The sequence below is a fragment of the Pogoniulus pusillus genome, chromosome 13, assembly GCF_015220805.1.
Source record: "Pogoniulus pusillus isolate bPogPus1 chromosome 13, bPogPus1.pri, whole genome shotgun sequence".
Classification (NCBI taxonomy): domain Eukaryota; kingdom Metazoa; phylum Chordata; class Aves; order Piciformes; family Lybiidae; genus Pogoniulus; species Pogoniulus pusillus.
Genome location: NC_087276.1, coordinates 12322411 through 12340831, shown reverse-complemented (window position 1 = coordinate 12340831; position 18421 = coordinate 12322411). Strand labels below are relative to the sequence as shown.

General features: G+C 39.2%; 1 protein-coding gene across 6 annotated transcripts in view; it reads right to left on the bottom strand.

The window, feature by feature from the left end:
• Window positions 1-18421, bottom strand: part of GRIN2A (glutamate ionotropic receptor NMDA type subunit 2A) — a 228794-nt gene that overhangs the window by 61065 nt on the left and 149308 nt on the right. For all 6 annotated transcript variants that reach the window (XR_010304479.1, XM_064153024.1, XM_064153020.1 and 3 more), the window contains exons 5-8: window positions 14827-14941; window positions 4863-5068; window positions 2461-2629; window positions 2183-2336 (exon numbers count right to left, since the gene is read on the bottom strand). Coding sequence is in view for 5 of the 6 variants with exons in the window: in XM_064153024.1 (XP_064009094.1) it covers window positions 2183-2336; window positions 2461-2629; window positions 4863-5068; window positions 14827-14941 (644 nt within the window). In the remaining variant the exon portion in view is untranslated. The remainder of the gene's footprint in view (window positions 1-2182; window positions 2337-2460; window positions 2630-4862; window positions 5069-14826; window positions 14942-18421) is intronic.

Sequence of the window (18421 nt, the reverse complement as noted above, 5' to 3'; positions counted from 1 at the left end):
GATAAAACTCTCATTTGAAGGAAACACCTACATCAGAACCAGAAGACAGCAGATGAGGAAGAGCCTAACAGCCCATCAGTCGTTTAGAATCATAGAATGGTCTGGGTTGGAAGAGACATGCAAAGGTCATTTAGTCCAACCCCCTCTGCTGTAAGCAGAGGCATCCTCAACTAAATCAGGTTGCCCAGAGTCTTAGATCTATTGGACATAATCACTGAATGGCAGGTCTAATTCAGACACAATCCTGCGCATTACTACACTCATAGTACCAAATCACAAAACTAGATACTTCATGCACTGAATTCAAGGAATATTTTCTTTAAACCCTGTATTTCACAGATTTTTGAATTCTTTTAAAATAATTACATCAGATGATTACATTTTTAGGCATTCATTTAACTGAAACAAAATCAATCTGTGAATAAATTCAGTTATCTGCCTGATAGTATTTTGCACGGCAAAGCATTTTACTGCTATGAAAATACAGTCAGTTCCAGTAAAGTGTCAGTTTCACCTACATCTAAAACCCAGAACACACTTCTGAGAGCACAGACTTGATTTATTGGTGCAGTAAATCAGATTTCTTCACAAGTAATGCTATTCTATAGAGCTTTATAAGAAGGGGTTATTTTTACTTTTTGAATTCTATGTACATCCAGCTAAAGCAATAACATGAAATACATTTTAGAAATCTAATAACTAGGTTGTTATGAAAAAAGAGAAAGTAGCCTCTCTTCTGAGAGGCAGCTGCAAGCACATTTTGAGGAGGTAAGCAGAGTCCATAGTAAAAATTAATTGTGCCTGCAGCCCATTTAGAAAACATCCCAGTACTTACACTTCAAATGATGATTTCAACATGCTGCAACTGCAATTTTTCAAATGAGTTAACTTTATAACTCATCAGCTTACAGAAATGAAAAGATAATATCTGGATATTTTCATCAGAAGTACAGGCTCTTATAATTTCATTTTTAAAAATCATTCATTAAAAAATAGTAACCACCAACAAAATCTGTTTAGGTATTTGATTACTCACTGTGTTAGATTTATTTGCATTATCTCTGTTATATGCCTCTATGGCAGAGGCATGAGAAATAAGCTCTGTCACTAAATAATGAGTCTTGCGCAAGAAAATTCAATTATTTGCCCACTTATAGATGATACTATAATAATATTGATTGTAACCTTGGTGCCTACCAGTGACTTCAGTGGAACTGAAAAAAAAACCTGTATTTAGCAATCTAAAAAGAAATCATACAATCAGGGATGCAAAAATGGCATCACTGCTGGCCCAGTGGTCTCAAATACACTAAACTGCTTTATATGATAGCTGCAAAATACTGTTGGTTTTTTTTTTCCACTTAAATACTTTTACTGTCACCAGCATTATGTTGCTTTCAAAATACTGCATCCAAATACGCTATTAGAAACACAACAGTACTCTGGGCACTTTTGAACCACCTCATGACTCTCATCAGCTTCATGTAAATTCAGGCTAACCACCCAAACACAGAATGAATGATAAAGACTAGAAGAGAAGGGGAGGGAAATAAGGAAAACAGAACTGAACAGTTGAAGTAGGAAGGAAACAAGGAATGATCAAAGTCTTTTTTTCTTTATATCCCATCTCCCTTCTTCCCAGCCTTTCATTTCTTTGCTATATCTCCACTGTTAACTGCATCATCACAACTCCACTGTTCAATTGCATCAGCAGAGAGAGCATTCGGAAGCTCTCCAGTGCTGTGGCGTGCTGTTCAGAAGGCAGAGATAACTTATCAAAATAGCTGTCAGATCTCATTTAGTCACAAGTACCTCTCTTTTTCTTATGCTACAGAGGATTTTAAAATTATTTTGTGAATGTGAATGCTAAAAAGATATGAAACCATTTATAATGGGCTACAAAAGCATCATTTTGCAAAAATGCAGTTTTTGATTAATATTCCCAGCTGAAGATTTTGGAGGGTTCTTTTTTGTATTGAAATCACTATCACTGTTTTTAACTTCTGAAACTAACAGCATTATCTTCACGGGCTAATAATCACATTAATCAGCTTGTCAACAGAGCACAAACTTCTGGAGGTAAAAATTCACACCCTGACAGAAAGAACTCTGACGAACACTGAAACCTCCCCAACTCCATAGAAAAGCAACTGAACGATCTGAATGTGTTGAAGAACCATACCTAGAAAAGCAGATGGTGAAACTGTGCCATTGCTCCGTGACACCATGACACTAATGCCAGTTTCCACAAATGGCACTGAAAAGTCAACCACTTCCGAGCGCTCTTCATTAATAGTGAGGGATCCCACAGCCATAACTGCACGATGATACACCACCTGACCCACAAAGAGAAGACACCACCAATATTACTCAGCAGAGAATATCTCATTTCTCCAAAAGAATTAAAATTAAGCATTGCTAAGTTCTTACTTAAGAGCTCTTTTACCTAACAGAACTTACTTCACCAATCATTCCATTCCACACATTATTGACTTTTTTGCCATGTTTCCCATTAGTCACCAAATACAGGTCATATGTGAACTTGACTGTTTTAGACAACTTCTTCAAGATATCGATGCAGAATCCTTTGCAGCACTTCTTTACATTTATTCCCTCGTTAGTTGAGTTGCTGTTAACAGAGAAGAGAGACTTAAACATTTCTACTAGGAAAAACAGAAGCAGCACAACAGCAAAACACAGCATACTGTGAAACAAGCTTTTGTTCTATTTGTGAGTGGTCACATTTTTCTCCATGAATTGATGGAGAAAAAACGTACAGATTTTTATATAATCTGTGTGGCTCTTACTAGTCATAATGCAGTTGCTTGACAAGAGGTAAAAAGAGGTAAACAGAAGACAATGTCAGACCTTGAATGACATCGTTTCTTCTGCATTGCCCAGTCTATTGTGCCTCCCTTCTCAACAAAGACATCCAGTCTCCTCTTATTAATCTCTCTCTTAGGCTTAGATTAAACATGTTGTGGGAGCAAAAGTAATAAATAAGACTAAAAGCTGCTCAGTAACCCAAAGGTTTCCCAAAGTGTTAGCTATATAAAGGTGTGGTGGTAGGCCTGACTGGGCAAAGATGGGCTTATCCATGTTTGCCCTGGCTTGCCCAGACGTGTTCCCTTGCTCCCCCTACTTCTGTACTGTGGGGAGGCAGCCATGGGAGGGAAGGGCGAAAGCCCTGGCTTCACCTAATATGGTGAGGCTTGGCAAAGTGCCATTCTGATTGGCTAATCTATGTCTGGGGCCAGATATTGATAAAAAGGGATAAGCAGGTAGCACAGGGTGCTGCTGCTGCCTCATTTTCCATCCTGAATTTGCCTGTTGAGCTCACCAGGTACAGGCTCTAAATGCCTGCATGTGATAGGCCTGCATAGCCAGTGTGACATTGTGCCGAGACTGCACATTGCCTGCACCTGAAAGTCTCCTCCCAAGATGGGAAGTCCTGGAGATACACAGATCATCCAGAGAAGCCAGGAGACAAAGTCAGAGATTGTCTGCCCCCTTTCCCCAGAAGTCTGGGAAGAATCAAATCTCAGTAGCGGACAAGACAGAGTCCCTTGAAAGCACTTGGGCACTGTCTGGGAATGTGGCTAGCCCCACGAGTCAGGTAATAGCAATTTGTGAGTAAAGACTTAAAAGCCTCTTCCAGTATACTATTTGCATTTGCAACTTTAAGAAATCAGTGATTTTATTTTGCCTGTTCTCTGTGTATATAAATTTCCAACATGTGCATTTTTGAAGCTGTGAATAAGTTTTCTGGCAAGTTTTAAACAACAGTTTTCATAGTTAATAACAATCATCACCTGGATATCAAATCAATACAGATTATTAATTTTGCATAATCCATCACAAAAAGCATAGCAGTTCACCATATCAAAAATGCACTTGGAAAAGGTGAATTTTAGGCCACCTTGAGTGCAAAGATGAGAGCTTTCCCTTTTTTTTTTTTCCACTGAAATGTTCATGATCTCTAGAACTTCCTGCATAAGCATCTTCAGAAGCCAAGAAAATATTTAATGGCCTTTGGAAGAATTTAAAGTTAAACTCAGAATAGTTTAGAACTTGACAATGTACAGTTAGGACACACAAAAAAAAAGGTCCTCTGGACTGCAGGTAACCAGTGTACAACCATTCAGCAGTCTCCAGATCTTCAGAACCATATATTATATTCCTCAGCATCTGCTCAGTAAAAAAAATGCTGCTATATTCAGTTCACAAATATGTAGACCAAAGCACAGAGCAAGAAAACACCACTGACACATACAGAATGAGAAGTTTTCCACTGATTTCTAATAACTCCCCCAGAGTTATAGAGCAATCAAAGCAGGAGATTTTTCTGTATGTGGTGTGTCACAGTGGCACTTTATGCTGCAGTAGAGCTTTCAGCATAAACACACATTTTCAATAGGAGATGTTCTCAAATTGTTAAAGACTAATTAAAACAGGCATATTTTAACATCACTGGAAACAATTCAAAGAGGACTGGTGAAAATTATTCCATTTTAGAATGCACTCCTTTCATGTGACTGAAAAGGGCTAATTCTAGTTGACTCTGAATTTACTACAAACATACTATCTCATCATTAATTCAATGTGACTTGCATGTACATAACCAGAATCTTTCAACTTATTAAAAAGGAAGATGAGCAAACAAAAGTACCTCATATGGGAAAGGCAAGAACAAGGAGGAAATGAAATGCAGAGGTAAAGATAGGAAGCAAGAGGAAATGAACAGCAAAGCATCAGAAAACAATTATACAATGAAAGAAGCCAAGGAAAGAATTAATAAGAAAACAGGGGAATGCATTTTGCGCTCATTAAATAAGAAGAAAAAACCCTGAGTATTTACTTACTTAATTTTGACAAATTTACGACATGGCACAGTGTTTTTTTGGCAACTTTCCATCAAAGGATCCACGTCCTCAACAATGACAAAGGGAGCTTCCTCCAGGGTGACAATACTCAAATGGTTATCATCCGGGTCGCTGTCTGCAAAAGAGCTGTACCTTGGCCAGACAGAGTACTTCAGGCTCAGGGAGTTATTCTCCCATTTCCCCACCTGAAATGCCAAGACACACAGGCTGCTGATAGCTGCTGGCTTGCTTTGACAAATGAGACCTAATATTAAACATGCTGTGACACAGGTACAGGAAATTACATTGCAAATATGGTTGTCTTTTGCTATCAAAGCTACTTTAGAACTTTCGAATAATTGCATGAAGTGAGAAAATGCTTTGTGACGGTAAAGACAAATAAGGTAACATTCTTTTAGAGATAAGAGCATTATAAAGACTGAATGACATCAGTTAAACACTATGACCTAGCCAAAGCTGCACTGAAATGACATGCACCATTCCTGTTTGAGCTGAAACAGCAGACACGTATTCTATGTGTAATCAGGACCAATTTGCAGTAGTAAGAAAACTGTTCTCATAAGAAGCAAAAGAAACAGAAAATCGACCTCCCTACACACATGAACATCAAACTGACCACCAAAACATCATGATATCATTTCTGTTTCCTGCCAAAAGAGAAGACTCTTCTATTTTCATGTTTACAAAAGCCATTGTGAAAGCCATTCCCTAGGGTTCTACCTCACCTCAGCCAGGCCAAACCACATTTTTTGTGAACTTAAGTTTGGTGGTGCATGATTTAGTTCTTACGAGAAACAGTGTAATTTATGCTGCTTTACTTAATGCCAACTGTTGGGGAAGTTTAAGAAAGCATATCCCATTCTACATGAAAATTGTCTATTTATTTCACTATTACAAATTATACCTTCCAAATAAACCTACATTTCTCTCCACTTCCAGAAGCCCATTGAAGGGTATACAACTTGAATATTATGAGAACTCAAGCAGTTTTGTCCTCAGATTGCATTTAACTACTTTGCATCCGTAAATCTAATTGCCTGTTTCATCCGAGTAGTGATGACAAATGATATAAGCAAGCAAACAATCCACAACATTTGTAGCCTAATGCATTTTAATCATTTTTCAATTGTTTAAGCTAAGCAAATAACAACTTAATCATGAGACTGCTGAAATATTTGTTTCACAAGGAAAATTGTGGGAATTAGGCCCTAAAAAAACATGTGGAAAAAAAAAAAACTGTCACCTACTTTCTGTCTCCTAAAGACTTTCAAATTACTCACAAAAATTCCCAAAGAACATGATTTGTATCCATTCCCATTCAGGGAAGTGTATAAGTGCACGTCCTCTGCAGTTTCCTTCCCGTCCTGTCTATAAGCCAAGATGTTTTGTTGAACTTTAATGTAGGAGGCAGAAATGAAAAATCTCACCTAAAATAAGAAATTCAGACTATCTCAAGGGAATTAGGAAGTCACATCTAAGTCAGTGGGAACTAGGCACAAGAGTTACAGAATGGCTCAGTTGGAAGGGACCTCCAAAGGTCATCCAGTCCAATCTCTGTGCAGTGAGCAGGGACATCCTCCACTAGATCAGGCTGCCCAGAGCCCTATTGAGCCTGACCTTGAACATCTCCAAGGAAGGGAACTCAACTACTTCTCCCATGGCAACCTTTTCCAGAGTTCCACTATCCTCATGGTAAGGAACTTCCTCTCTAACTTCAAACCATTGTCCCTCATCCTGTCACTGCAGGCCTTTGGAAACAGTTCCTCTGTAGCCCTCTTGTAAGTCTCCACTTTGGGTACTGGAAGGCCATTATTAGGTCTCCCTGGACCTTTCTTTTCTGCAGGCTGAACAATCCAGCTCCCTTAGTCTGTGCTGGCATACATTAGCCAACACAGGGTTTGTCATATCAATGCCCTAACTACACCATGAAGCTGGCCATCTGGAATGGGAACATTTCCAGCCAGCTCAGTACCTGAGTCAAACAGCAAACATGCCAAGTAATACAATGAATTTGGGAAGTGGAAAACGTGCCCAACTCTCTGCCTGTTCCAAGCAGCAGAAGGAAACAAGACATGACTGAGGCTTGCTTGCATTTGTGTGCTCAGGACTATCACAGTGGCATCACCTGCCTCCCCATATCACCCGATACAGGATTTGGAAGGAGGCAGATATATCTAATCCTGAAGCACTTTCCTCCACAAGCCCCCCTTTGGCACTTGCATCACTATCCCACAGCCCAACAAGACTATGAGCTGTCCATGACAATATGAGTTCATCTGGTCCCATCGACAACGTAACAACTGTTTGGATGCTGTCGGGAGAGGAGCCATTATGCTCTTTCCTACTTCAACTGTTGCAACAGCTATTTCCACATTCTGAGGAGGATAGAACCACTCATCTTTTTCAACAGAAGAATTTGGGGAAACACTGATTTCTTTTGACAGTCTGTATGGAAATGTTATGCATTGAGCAAATATCCAAAGTTTGAAACAGAATTTTTCATCTTTCACTCCTTGCAACCTTATTTTTAAGAAAACAATTAAAAATTCAGACTTTGTCTTGGGTCATAGAAACATCTCTACTTCTCTGTTCAAATAGATCTACTGCTGCAGACCCAGGGTGACTTCGTCTGATGCATAAATTGCATGTCCATGACAGGTCATTCCTCCTACCACCAGCACAACAGGTAACCCAGAGTGCCAGAAAGCACAATGAGAAAGAAATACAAGAGAAAGATCTCAATCTCCTGGAAAATGGCAGGAAAGCAAAAGACAAAAACAGTGCTCTGAAAATCCTAGCTGGTGGGCTAAGAACAGCAAATGAGGATGGGTAGTAATCAGAAATAGGTGTCTCCTTTAATTTGGGAGAAGTTTCTGCTGAATTTGTTTGATTAATACATTGTTAGCACAGACACTGGATTTGCTCTGCTGCTGCTGAACTCACAAGTGAATATTTTCCATATTTATTTTGGCACTTTGGTTTTAAAATAGCTATACTGCTGAGGATTACGTGCTATACTTCTATTATTATGTTACAGTTTTGAATGATCAAAACACTTCTCTTTTTCATTTAAGTGAAGGGTAAGAATTTAGTTCTATGCAATTAAAGCATGTAGTCAAAATACAGGAATATTTGTATTAACAGCCTTTTAGTTTGTGCAGCACTAATTATAGCATTGTTATTAAGATTACAGTATTAATTATTTACAAAATATTTGTACCTTCTTATATTATTTAGTCCTTTCAAGACCTCTTATTTACAAGGTGAAAGGTTAACTACAAAATAAAAATATGAGCAGGTTCCTGTCATAATAAAGAGAATTTATTAAATTGCATTTCTATGTAGGTGTCCTGTGGGCATTTATGTCACTTATCAAAGCCAGACTCAGCATTAGATCCAGCCATTGTCTGGTTTGAATGCATTCAAAACCTTCAAATACTTAGGGAAAAAAATCAACAGGTTATAACAACCTCATATGTTCATTGTATTTCAGAACATTATAAAGAGGTCTGCTTATAAAGGGTAAGAGTTTGTGTGCAAATTCAAACGTTAAGTCCTTACTCAACACTGACTATTAAAGAGGCTTACTTATGACAACAAAGCTAAATATCTAAGCTTAAAAAAGCACACTAAGTCCTGGTTTCACCTTGAAAGTCATTCTAAATGAAAAGTTCACATGCAAAATACGAAAAAGTAGACTCTGAACAGTTCAGTGGCTGCTCTCAGTAGAAGCTAATGATGACATATGAATAAACCATTTCACAGTGAAATAGTTTACCAACCAGGACAGCTTCAAAATTCAATTGTCTCCAGTGTTTTCTAATTTTCATTTGCAGTGTGCTCCTCCATGATCATTATAGCCACTAATGAAATTAACTAGATTGGCATTCTCTGACCAAGTCCAAGCATCTAGATTTGAGGTAGAAAGGGTCTGTTTGAACTTGCATGCTTACCTGCTAATATTGGTATCCCTGACACACATATTGTTTGTTTAACATTTTCTAATTGCAGTGACAAATTGCTTGAAGACTGGAACACATTAATTCGCAGGTGTGTTTCTGTGTAACAGCTACATGAATACTGCTAGCCTAAGTAGTACAGACAACTTGCAATGCTACACAACGCGGCACCTCACAGAGACCTCTCTCTCAAAGCAGTCCCTAAATAATACAAGGGAGACTGACACAATCCTAATGGCACACCCTCACACAGACTATCGAATCAGAGAAAAGGAGCAAGGCCAGATCCCAAGCAGAGAGAGAAAAGAGCAGAGAATGTTCTCCCTTGTGTGCCAATCCTGGCGCAAAAAGCAAGTCTGTCACACGGGCATATCGCACAGAAAACAAACAAATAACTCAGTCCTATCACCCTCTTCCCAGCAGATGGGAGCTGCACGCAATGAGCACTCATCAGGCTTTTGTAAGAAAAAATGGTACATGACAACATGACAAATGCACTCCCAGGACTACCCAACCAAACACTGGGAAAGAGAACATTTTCAGAGATGTTCCTTCTACGTTAAAGACACACATGTATCGCAAACACACTTTTGGAGCTGTCTCACTTTTGTGAAGAAAATAACACTGAGCCAATGCAAAATCACCTGGCTTTAGAGAAAGCCTATTTATTACTACTATTTCACCACACTTTACCACTTGCAAGAAGAGCTAAGAGTTTTAAATCAATAGTTAAAATTGAATTTGTTGAGTTAGGAATAACAGGCAGCTGCAGAAAAAGCACAACAGCCAAATCCCTCCTCCGGTAACAGCAAACCTCTCTGTTGCATCATGTTTCTGAGGGTCCACATTTGACAATGACACTCTAAATTTAAATGACAGGATATGATGCAAACACTTTCATGACTTATTAATAGGGAGTGGTTTACAGCCCTGTGTGATTTGCAGACGTTCATTTAAAGCCTTTGAAGTTTTCAAAATGTGCTGCCAAATCTCATAGGGGATATGCAAATGTACTGCTCTTCCCCCAGGGCTGCTCCTCACACTGACAGAAAAGCACCAGCAGGACTCAAAGGAGAACACAGGACCCGGAGACATTCAAAACAAATAGGAGGAGAAGGAAAAGCTACCACCTCCTGCAGCCTCATTTTTCAGTACAGAATTAGTAATTAGCACTCACCAAATCCTCGGTGGTTGATACAGTTCTGGCATTGGGAAATAGCCCAAATAACTCTTTGTGGTGCAAGAGTTCAAATCGATGCTAGAGAAGCCATTTTGGTCAGTTGATCATGTCATTAGAAGGGAATAGAGCTAAACAAATTGGCATCCTTTCTGCACCTTCCAGTGACAGAATACCTTCTGTCACCTCTGCACTCAGAGCAGCTCTTGCAAATGCTCCAGAGAAGTCCAAGTAGTCAAACCTTCATCCTGCACAGGGGAGAAGCTGCCCTGAAGTCTTGCTACTCTTTAATCTCCTCTCTAATATCAGCTGTGAAGAACAGGTACAAAGCACACTTTGCACCTGTTTAAGGCAGCTGTGATTCCTTTACAGCAGCAGAGAGGAGAGAACCATCCTCCCTGGGAACAAAGGATCTAAGAAATGCTGCATAATAATTGGTGCAATTCAAACAATTTACAGTACAGTAAAGGTCAGAGGAAAGGCCTTTGGGCTAAGCAAAAGCTCGTTGATACAGAAACTATAACTCAACAGCAAGTGTCAGGATAGGCATATTTGCAGGAAGATTAAATACATAAAGCAACAAGAATGGAACAAAGAAAATGACATCCCAATAGATGTTGAAGAGCATGCTGTTTCTGTTTTGGAAAGGATCTCTGTGGGCCACAGAGCTACTGACAAAAGATAAACCAGCAAATCAACTATTAGATGATGCAATTTCATCTGCTGCCGTTAAAGAATACAAGCATTTCCTCATAGCTTTTGGAGAATGGCTGCCATGAGGACCCTTTGGCTGTCAAAACCCATGCTCTAAAATTACTTAAGATTTTCAGTGATACTGCCCTGTACCTTCTCAGTGACTTATCACAATGCCCTGACAAAAAAAATCTCAGTCAGAAATCTGAACAAGTGTTAGGTCTTTCAGCTCTTGTCCAGGGAATTTTCATCTTAGCTGTCTTTCCTTGGCTACATGATGCTGGATGTTAGTAGCCAGATGGAGCTCTCTGTAAAGACCTTGGTTCATTTATTCCCGGCAGGAATGGTGCACCCTCTGCCCACTCAATCCTGCTTAGATACAAATGTGTACAACCTCACACAGTGCTTGTAAGTCTGGCATATGCTAGTTAATAAGAGCAAAACAAGTTCTGCATTAAATCCTGCATTTGGTTACATTTAGAATCAGCCTGATTGTAGTGGTTCCTGCAGTGACATTTAACAAGCAGTTTTGCCAGGTGCTACCTTTCACTCTGGATTCCTGTAAAAATTCATTTGCTACAAAAATGTAGGACACTTACATCTCAAAATCACACAGAATCTAGACCAGCATGGCAACTCTGTACGTATCTGGAGCATCAGTGAAAATCAGGTTTGCCCTGGAACTCATCTTTACACATGGAGCATGCTCATCTTTAAATGCAACACAGTCCTCCCTACCTTACTTAACATACAAGATATGCACAGCCAGTGAAACCATCTAATTTGCCACTGCTACTTACACTCCAATACTGGACTGACTGGGTTTGTTTCTGCATTTGAAAATAAAAAATGATGGACTAAGAGACTGTGAAGTTTGCAACTCAGTGAAGTTAAGAGGCCAGGTGAGACACCCAGGTCACACCTCATTGAGATAAGCTTAATGGAGGAGTTGCAGCAGCTACTGCTCGACCTCAGAGGGCTTTTTTAGCACTAGCTCAGTGTTCATGCAGCACTTTGGTGATATTTGGGCAACACTGTGAAGTGGCAAATTTATCAGGTTTTCCTGAAACAAGCACATTAAGCTTGTCTTCTTAAAAATCTTTTCCAGAGAACAGCAGTCCCTTTCCCTGTCAAGATTAGCAGCAAGAATATGAATGTTGATGTCAGAAGTTTGAGTAGCTGCTTTAGGATCTGTCAAAATATCTCACTGGATGCCTGCTGAACACATCCAAAAGTGATTTCCAGACTTCAAACCATTAGCATCCAATCAGCTTTTTTCAGAAACTGATATGGGACAAATCTCTCATTCAACTCCATTTACATGTGAAGTTACCACTTCGAAGTTTTGATACTGAGTCATATGTAAAGGAAAAGGAACTTACTTTCCTAGGGGTATGATGGATGCTCTTCAACAACAGCTGAATGGATTTTCTGTAACCTCAAACCTTGAGTCAAGTCTATTGGTTTTGAAACTAAGAAAAAACTGTCCTTAGGTGAAAGCAAATTACTGTACTAAAATCAAAGGAAGCTGAATTTTAATAGCAAGTTTGGTATTTCCATGAGAATAGCTATTAAAAAATAGTCACAGAAAGCACAATTAGTCTTTCTTACATAAATAACAAAGCACTCACAATTTCTATGTACCTTAGTTACATTACAGAGATTACAAGGCTGTTGTATTGCCATTTTTTTACATGAGTAAATCATTTAATTAGATTCTAAGGCTTGGTGTTTTCCATATAGGATTGAGGATATTTAATAAGACTTCGACGAAACAGTTCTACGGTACTTATTGCAATACTTTAATTGGAAGCAAAAGTGTGTGTCTGTCTGGGAACTCAGAGCAGGAAATGTTAGATCTCAGATGAGTAACTTTGACAGTTCTGAAACTGAACAAAACAGCACAAGGAGAAAGGAACAAGGAGAAAGAAATTGCCTAAGAAATATGGGTTGAGAAATGCACCTTGGGAAGAATGTCAAGATGACACAAAAGAGATGTTCAAATAAAGAAGGGGGTGGGTGAAGTCCTTCTCATGTCTCTAAGTCTGAGGAACTGTCCTATTATTTCTGAAGTGCACAGGATTGCTCTGCTGATACAGATGTGGGGTGCTTCAAGATAGCCAAGAGCTATGTCCAGCTTGCCAGGATAATTGATTAGTCAGTTTATTTGTCTTCATCCATGGAGGCAGGGATCAGCTTGTGGTCAGAGGAATAATTCTGGTGGTGACAGCCTGTTCTTGGCTGCCTTTCACTTCTCCCCTCTGACATAATTAAAGCTGGCCCCCTTCCCATAGTGCTTCAACAAAGAAGCAGCCAGGAGAGCTGCAGCTAGAGGCAAGCTGTCTCTACTGAAGGAGCTCCTCTGGCCCTGCTACCAAAGGGGCAGCTAGATGAAGATGCATAATTTTTTTTTTTCCCTAAACATCTTAAACATGATGATGAGCAGGAAGATATTTCTCACATGGAAAACCATGCAGACAAGGGGAGCATCAGCCTACAGAGAGGCTTGTAGCCCAGCAGAGCAGGTGGAGCGTGCATTGCTGCTCTACAACGCGTACAGTTAGATACAGCCAAACCCGCACCGCACATTCAGTTCTCTGATAGGGTGTCATTTGAAGGTTAAACTGGCTCAAGTTCTTTCTTGGAAATAATGGTGGTTCATATATTCAGCATTTCTGTGCTGCTGTTAGCTCATTTTTCACAAACATCAAACCTATCTCCCCTTGTCCTTTGAATGGTCTCTTCAGAGAAGTTTCAAGGTACAAAATGTATGAAATGATTATGCTTTAAACATTGCTGTCTCTCTTTCTAACCATTTTCTCCCTTTGGTGCCTCATACTAATATTCCCCAAGTAGAATAACATTTTTTTCCAGAACATTACCTATGATATGCAGACTGTTGAAGAATTTTAAAATAGGATAAGAAATGTTCATAATGGATACTGATCAAAAGATTCCTCTAAAGATTCAGATTGACACATTTGAATAGGATTAAATTTATCCAGAGAATTACATTTGCATCAAATGAACATAAATACACAGCATAATCTAGGGCTACTCTTTACATTTTTGCATGACTAGCAAAATTTACTAGGATGCCCTTCAGTAATTGTTATTTTGTCATTTTTCAACATCATGAAGAGTCTTGCAGTCTTACAAACTGGAGCTTTAAATTGATTTTACGGGGTCATAAAACTACAAAAATAAAAGAGTTCATAGATTTCAGCAGCAATTTAGATAATTCAGGATCACACTTTATTTGTTTAAAATAAAAATGGTGGCAGACATGGATGTTTGTTTTTCTGCAGTCCTATGCTGCAAACAGTTTCTGAGATCCCTTCTTTTTAAACTGTGAGACCACAGACAACCTACAAAACTCAGCGCCAAAACAATCATAGACTGAGCTGGAAGATTTTCTTTTAAAAAACACACCCATGATAAACTTCTTTTTTAAAATACTAATACATAGGATTAATCCTGATATTAAGACACTTTTTCTTCTAGTTTATACAGAAGTTCATATCACTTGCTTACCAAAACACAAGTCAAGAGTCTGAATTTTTAAGGTAGACATTACAGGGGTTATCCTCCAAATTAACAGGAATTTTACAGTTTGAAAGACAAATGGATAGGTAGAAGGATAGATACATAGATAGATAATGGATAGATGGATGGACAGATGGATAGACAGACAAATGGACACGTGGGTGGACAGATAGTATACACTACGATCTATCAAAGAATATAAAATCACGCAAATAAAAGGACTGAATTTGTCAAGATATACAAATCCATCCAAATGTAGGTAGCTAAAGTCCAAGATTTTTGAGATTCTTCAGTCCTACATTTTATTTTACTAAACTGCTGGAAATGCAAGTTGTTTTGCAGGAATCTTCCCAAATCCACACAGCTCATCTTCACTGGTATGCTGCTTTCCCTGTTAAAACTCCTTAGACCTACTCAAAATAAGGCAACACTATCTTTTCTGAACTGTTGTGACAAACAAACCTGCTAAAGCAGAGTATCATCACTGACACCCATGACGTTAATCTATTTGTCATCAGTAGGGTTCTACCAAGTCTCTCCCACCTCCTCTCCCAGCAGCTGTGCTCACCTTTTCCCACTCGCGCTCATTGTTCAGTACTATCACGACCAGCCTGGGGTGTGCTTGATAACCATCTGCTGTGAAGGACAAATCTTTACCTTCCCAAGTCACATTCATCATAAACCTAGAAGGCGAGAGAAAAAAAAAAAGTTCATTGAAAAATTAATGAGCTGTCCAGCAGTTAACAAGCAAGCCAGTTCAGTCAGCAGAACGGCTGCTGAAATACACACAGCAAATCCTGGCAAGGCCGTGAAAAGCCTGTGACTGCAGCTTGGCCAGTCTGAGCAATTCAAGGCAGTCCATACCAGGATGCAAACCAAAATGTCATTGACAGATGACCTGTAACACAGACATCATTTTCAAAGCAGCTTCCACGTTATGTACGACCTGGACACCTCAGGAACAAGCTGTCTGGGACTTTGCACAAACTCTCCAGGTTTTCAGGACTGTTTCAAACATGTCTACATCAGTTCTGTACATGATCATTAGAATCATAGAATCAACCAGGTTGGAAGATACCTCCAAGCTCATCCAGTCCAACCTATCATCCAGCCCTGTCCAATCAACTAGACCATGGCACCATTGTGTCACTAGAGTAACACTGAGAAGTAAATGTACTGTGGCTTCACCTGTTTAGACTCCAAGAATCTTGTCAGCCCTTCCTGACATAGCAGGTGTAGAGAGTGATTGTATGATACTAGAATTCATTCCATTAGAAGTTGGACTTGATCTTCAGAGGTCACTTCCAAAGCCCACCATTCTGTGATTCAGCCAAAACTAGACAAAAAAAAGACTTTGAGGGGGCTGATAACATGTAAGATCAGTATTTCAAAAAGAGGAGATCTTTTAAACATTTTGCTTGGTTGTTTTTTGGTGGGAGGAGTGTTTGTTTGTATGGTTGTGGGGTTTTTTTTCTTTTTTTGTATTTAGGTTAATTTTTTAGTAGTTTTCAACAGAGATGCAAACTTTGGATAGAAAGCAGTTTGGATAGGAAAAAAAAATAGCAGAGCACAGAATAGAACACACAAGAAGGAGGAGGATCTCATAATTTTTGTTGAAGGTGTTGGTTCAATCCCAAATCTTACCAGTTTGGATAATGAATCAATAAAACTGCTTCTTTACCCCAGGCTCATTGTTCAGTTACAACGAAAAACACTTATTCCACTGAAAATTTGGTATGAGTTTATGTCAACAGAAAGGAATTACTCAGTTACAAGAGATACCGGCCCTAAGTGTCAGAGTCCTGTTGCTTATCTTCTCCATTCTCCTGTATTGCCATGCTAACCTACATGTTCTAGGGACAGAATTATACTTCTTAGAAGCAATCCTGGCATTATCAACAGCTAAATCATCTCTGCTGAGACATTGCTCTGACCCGCACTGTGCCTTCAAGGGACACTTATGAACAATGGTGAATGACACTGCAGGTGGCCCTAGGAACACCAGCCATGGGCTAGAAGTGCTCAGCAGCCAGACACTGCAGTGAATCTGATCTACCTTTAGGCAGGAATCTCCCTAGACTCCATGAAGTCAAAGGATAAGGTCATGAATAGAGAATTATGACCTGACTCTTCAGCTCTACAGAGTCCTATATCTTTTCCAGCCATAGATTTGCTCCCAAAGGTCTTAAATTCCTTACTGAGTTTATACTGAGTTTACCTATTTTTTTCTATTTCCTGGATCATATGCAGAATAGTTAATTATAAAGTACTGCTTTCCATTCATCACTGAACCCTCTTTTCCAAAGCTTTGTTCTTTCATAATTCAGAAATGCTGGGATTCCAAACAGCTAACAAACTTAACTTTCCTCAAAAATCACCTTCTCTCAAGGTTTTCTCCAGATTTATAACATAAATCCATATTTATATTTGCTCAAGTTCCACATAGCTTCATTGTTTCTCAGTGAGAACAGATTGTTTTGACTGCTCCGGGGTCAGAAAGACTGATGAGAAATTGTAGGTTTTATTTAAAGCACAAATATAGGGAACTTACTGTCAAGTCTGAACTAGCACAGCACTCAGGTCAAGCTTCCCAGACTACAATATTGAAAAAAATCTATCATTTTATACATTAGATGAAATTCTGATACCTAAGCAAATTAGGCATGAAAGAGAAGAGAGTAAGAGTCTGGTACTGGTGTTCCTTGGTCACACTGAAAAAAAGCCAAAACCCCAGACTGCCATTGTGAGCCTCACAGGGATGTCTCATGGGTGTGAAGTAAAGTAGCGGTTCAGAATTTTGAAGATCTCATGGCACTTCCAGAAGATAATGAGCCCTGAACCCCAAATCCATCAGCTGAAGTAGTTAACTGCACTGAATTCTCAAGTGTATTTCACTGGAAGAAATTCAGGCCAAGGTTTCACATAGGTGCTTGCTTTCTGGAATGCAGCTCAACACTATCATCACTCTATCCCTCAGACAGTTGTGTTCAGAAGGGTATTGTTTACCTACTCTTCATTCATTGCTGTGTAGAAATACTAATTTACATGTTTGACTTTCTTTGGGCTTTTGTTTGGGTATTGTTCAGTAATAGTTCCGTAGTATCCTTCTGAACCTGACATAGACAAAATTCTTCAGCTTCACATTCAAAGGAGAATACTTTGCATTGATGTATCTGCCTGAAAATCCCCGTAGTAGAAGCACACTAAATAAAAATATACAGACCCAGAAGAAATAATGACATTATATCATAACAGCTAATAATTAAATGTGCACTGCCCTAAACAGCCACAGTAACATCATTCAGCACCAATTTGACAGCAATTTGTAAATTCACCCATCATAATAATTCATATTTTGTGACAGACTTTTGGCATGAAAATTTTCCCCTTGGCAGAATTTTGCTTTTCAGTTGAACTAATTTCCCATATATTACATTTTTCATCCAGCACTCAAAGAGCTTCCCTGGAATAAAAAGCTTGTTTGTCACCTTGAGAGGCAAACCACCAAACAGAAGTTGCTTATGCACACATGTAGAAAGCAACACAACATTCACTCATTGATGAAAATCAAATGCATTGTGGCCCAAGGAATAAAACACTCAGGAAATTGTTGCAAGAGGAAAACAAGGACACACTGGGAAGAGAAGAGAAGATAAAGAGGAGACCTTATCACTATACAACTACCTAAAGGGAAGTTGTAGTCAGGTGGGGTTTTCTTCTATTAGTGACAGGACAAGAGGGCACGGTCTGAAGCTATGCTGGAGGGTTAGATTGGATATTGGGCATTTCCTCACAGAAAGGGTGATTAGCCACTGGAATGGACTGCCCAGGGAGGTGGTGGCATCACCATCCTTGGAGGTCTTTAAGAAAAGACTGGATGTGGCACTTGGTGGCATGGCTGGTTGATTCTATGATTCTATGGTTTAGCTGATGGCGTGGTGTTAGGTTATAGGCTGGACTTGATCTCAAAGGTCTTTGCCAGCCTTAATGATTCTGTAATTCTGTGAAAACATGCACTAATTATACTGGTACTTCTGCACCCTCCCCCCGAGGTTCCCTAACAGTTTATACACATCATCTCACAGGGACAGGCAGAAGTCACTTCATGTGAATAAACCAAGAGCCAAGCATTTTGTCTTCTCCTAAGGGCTGGACCACAAACA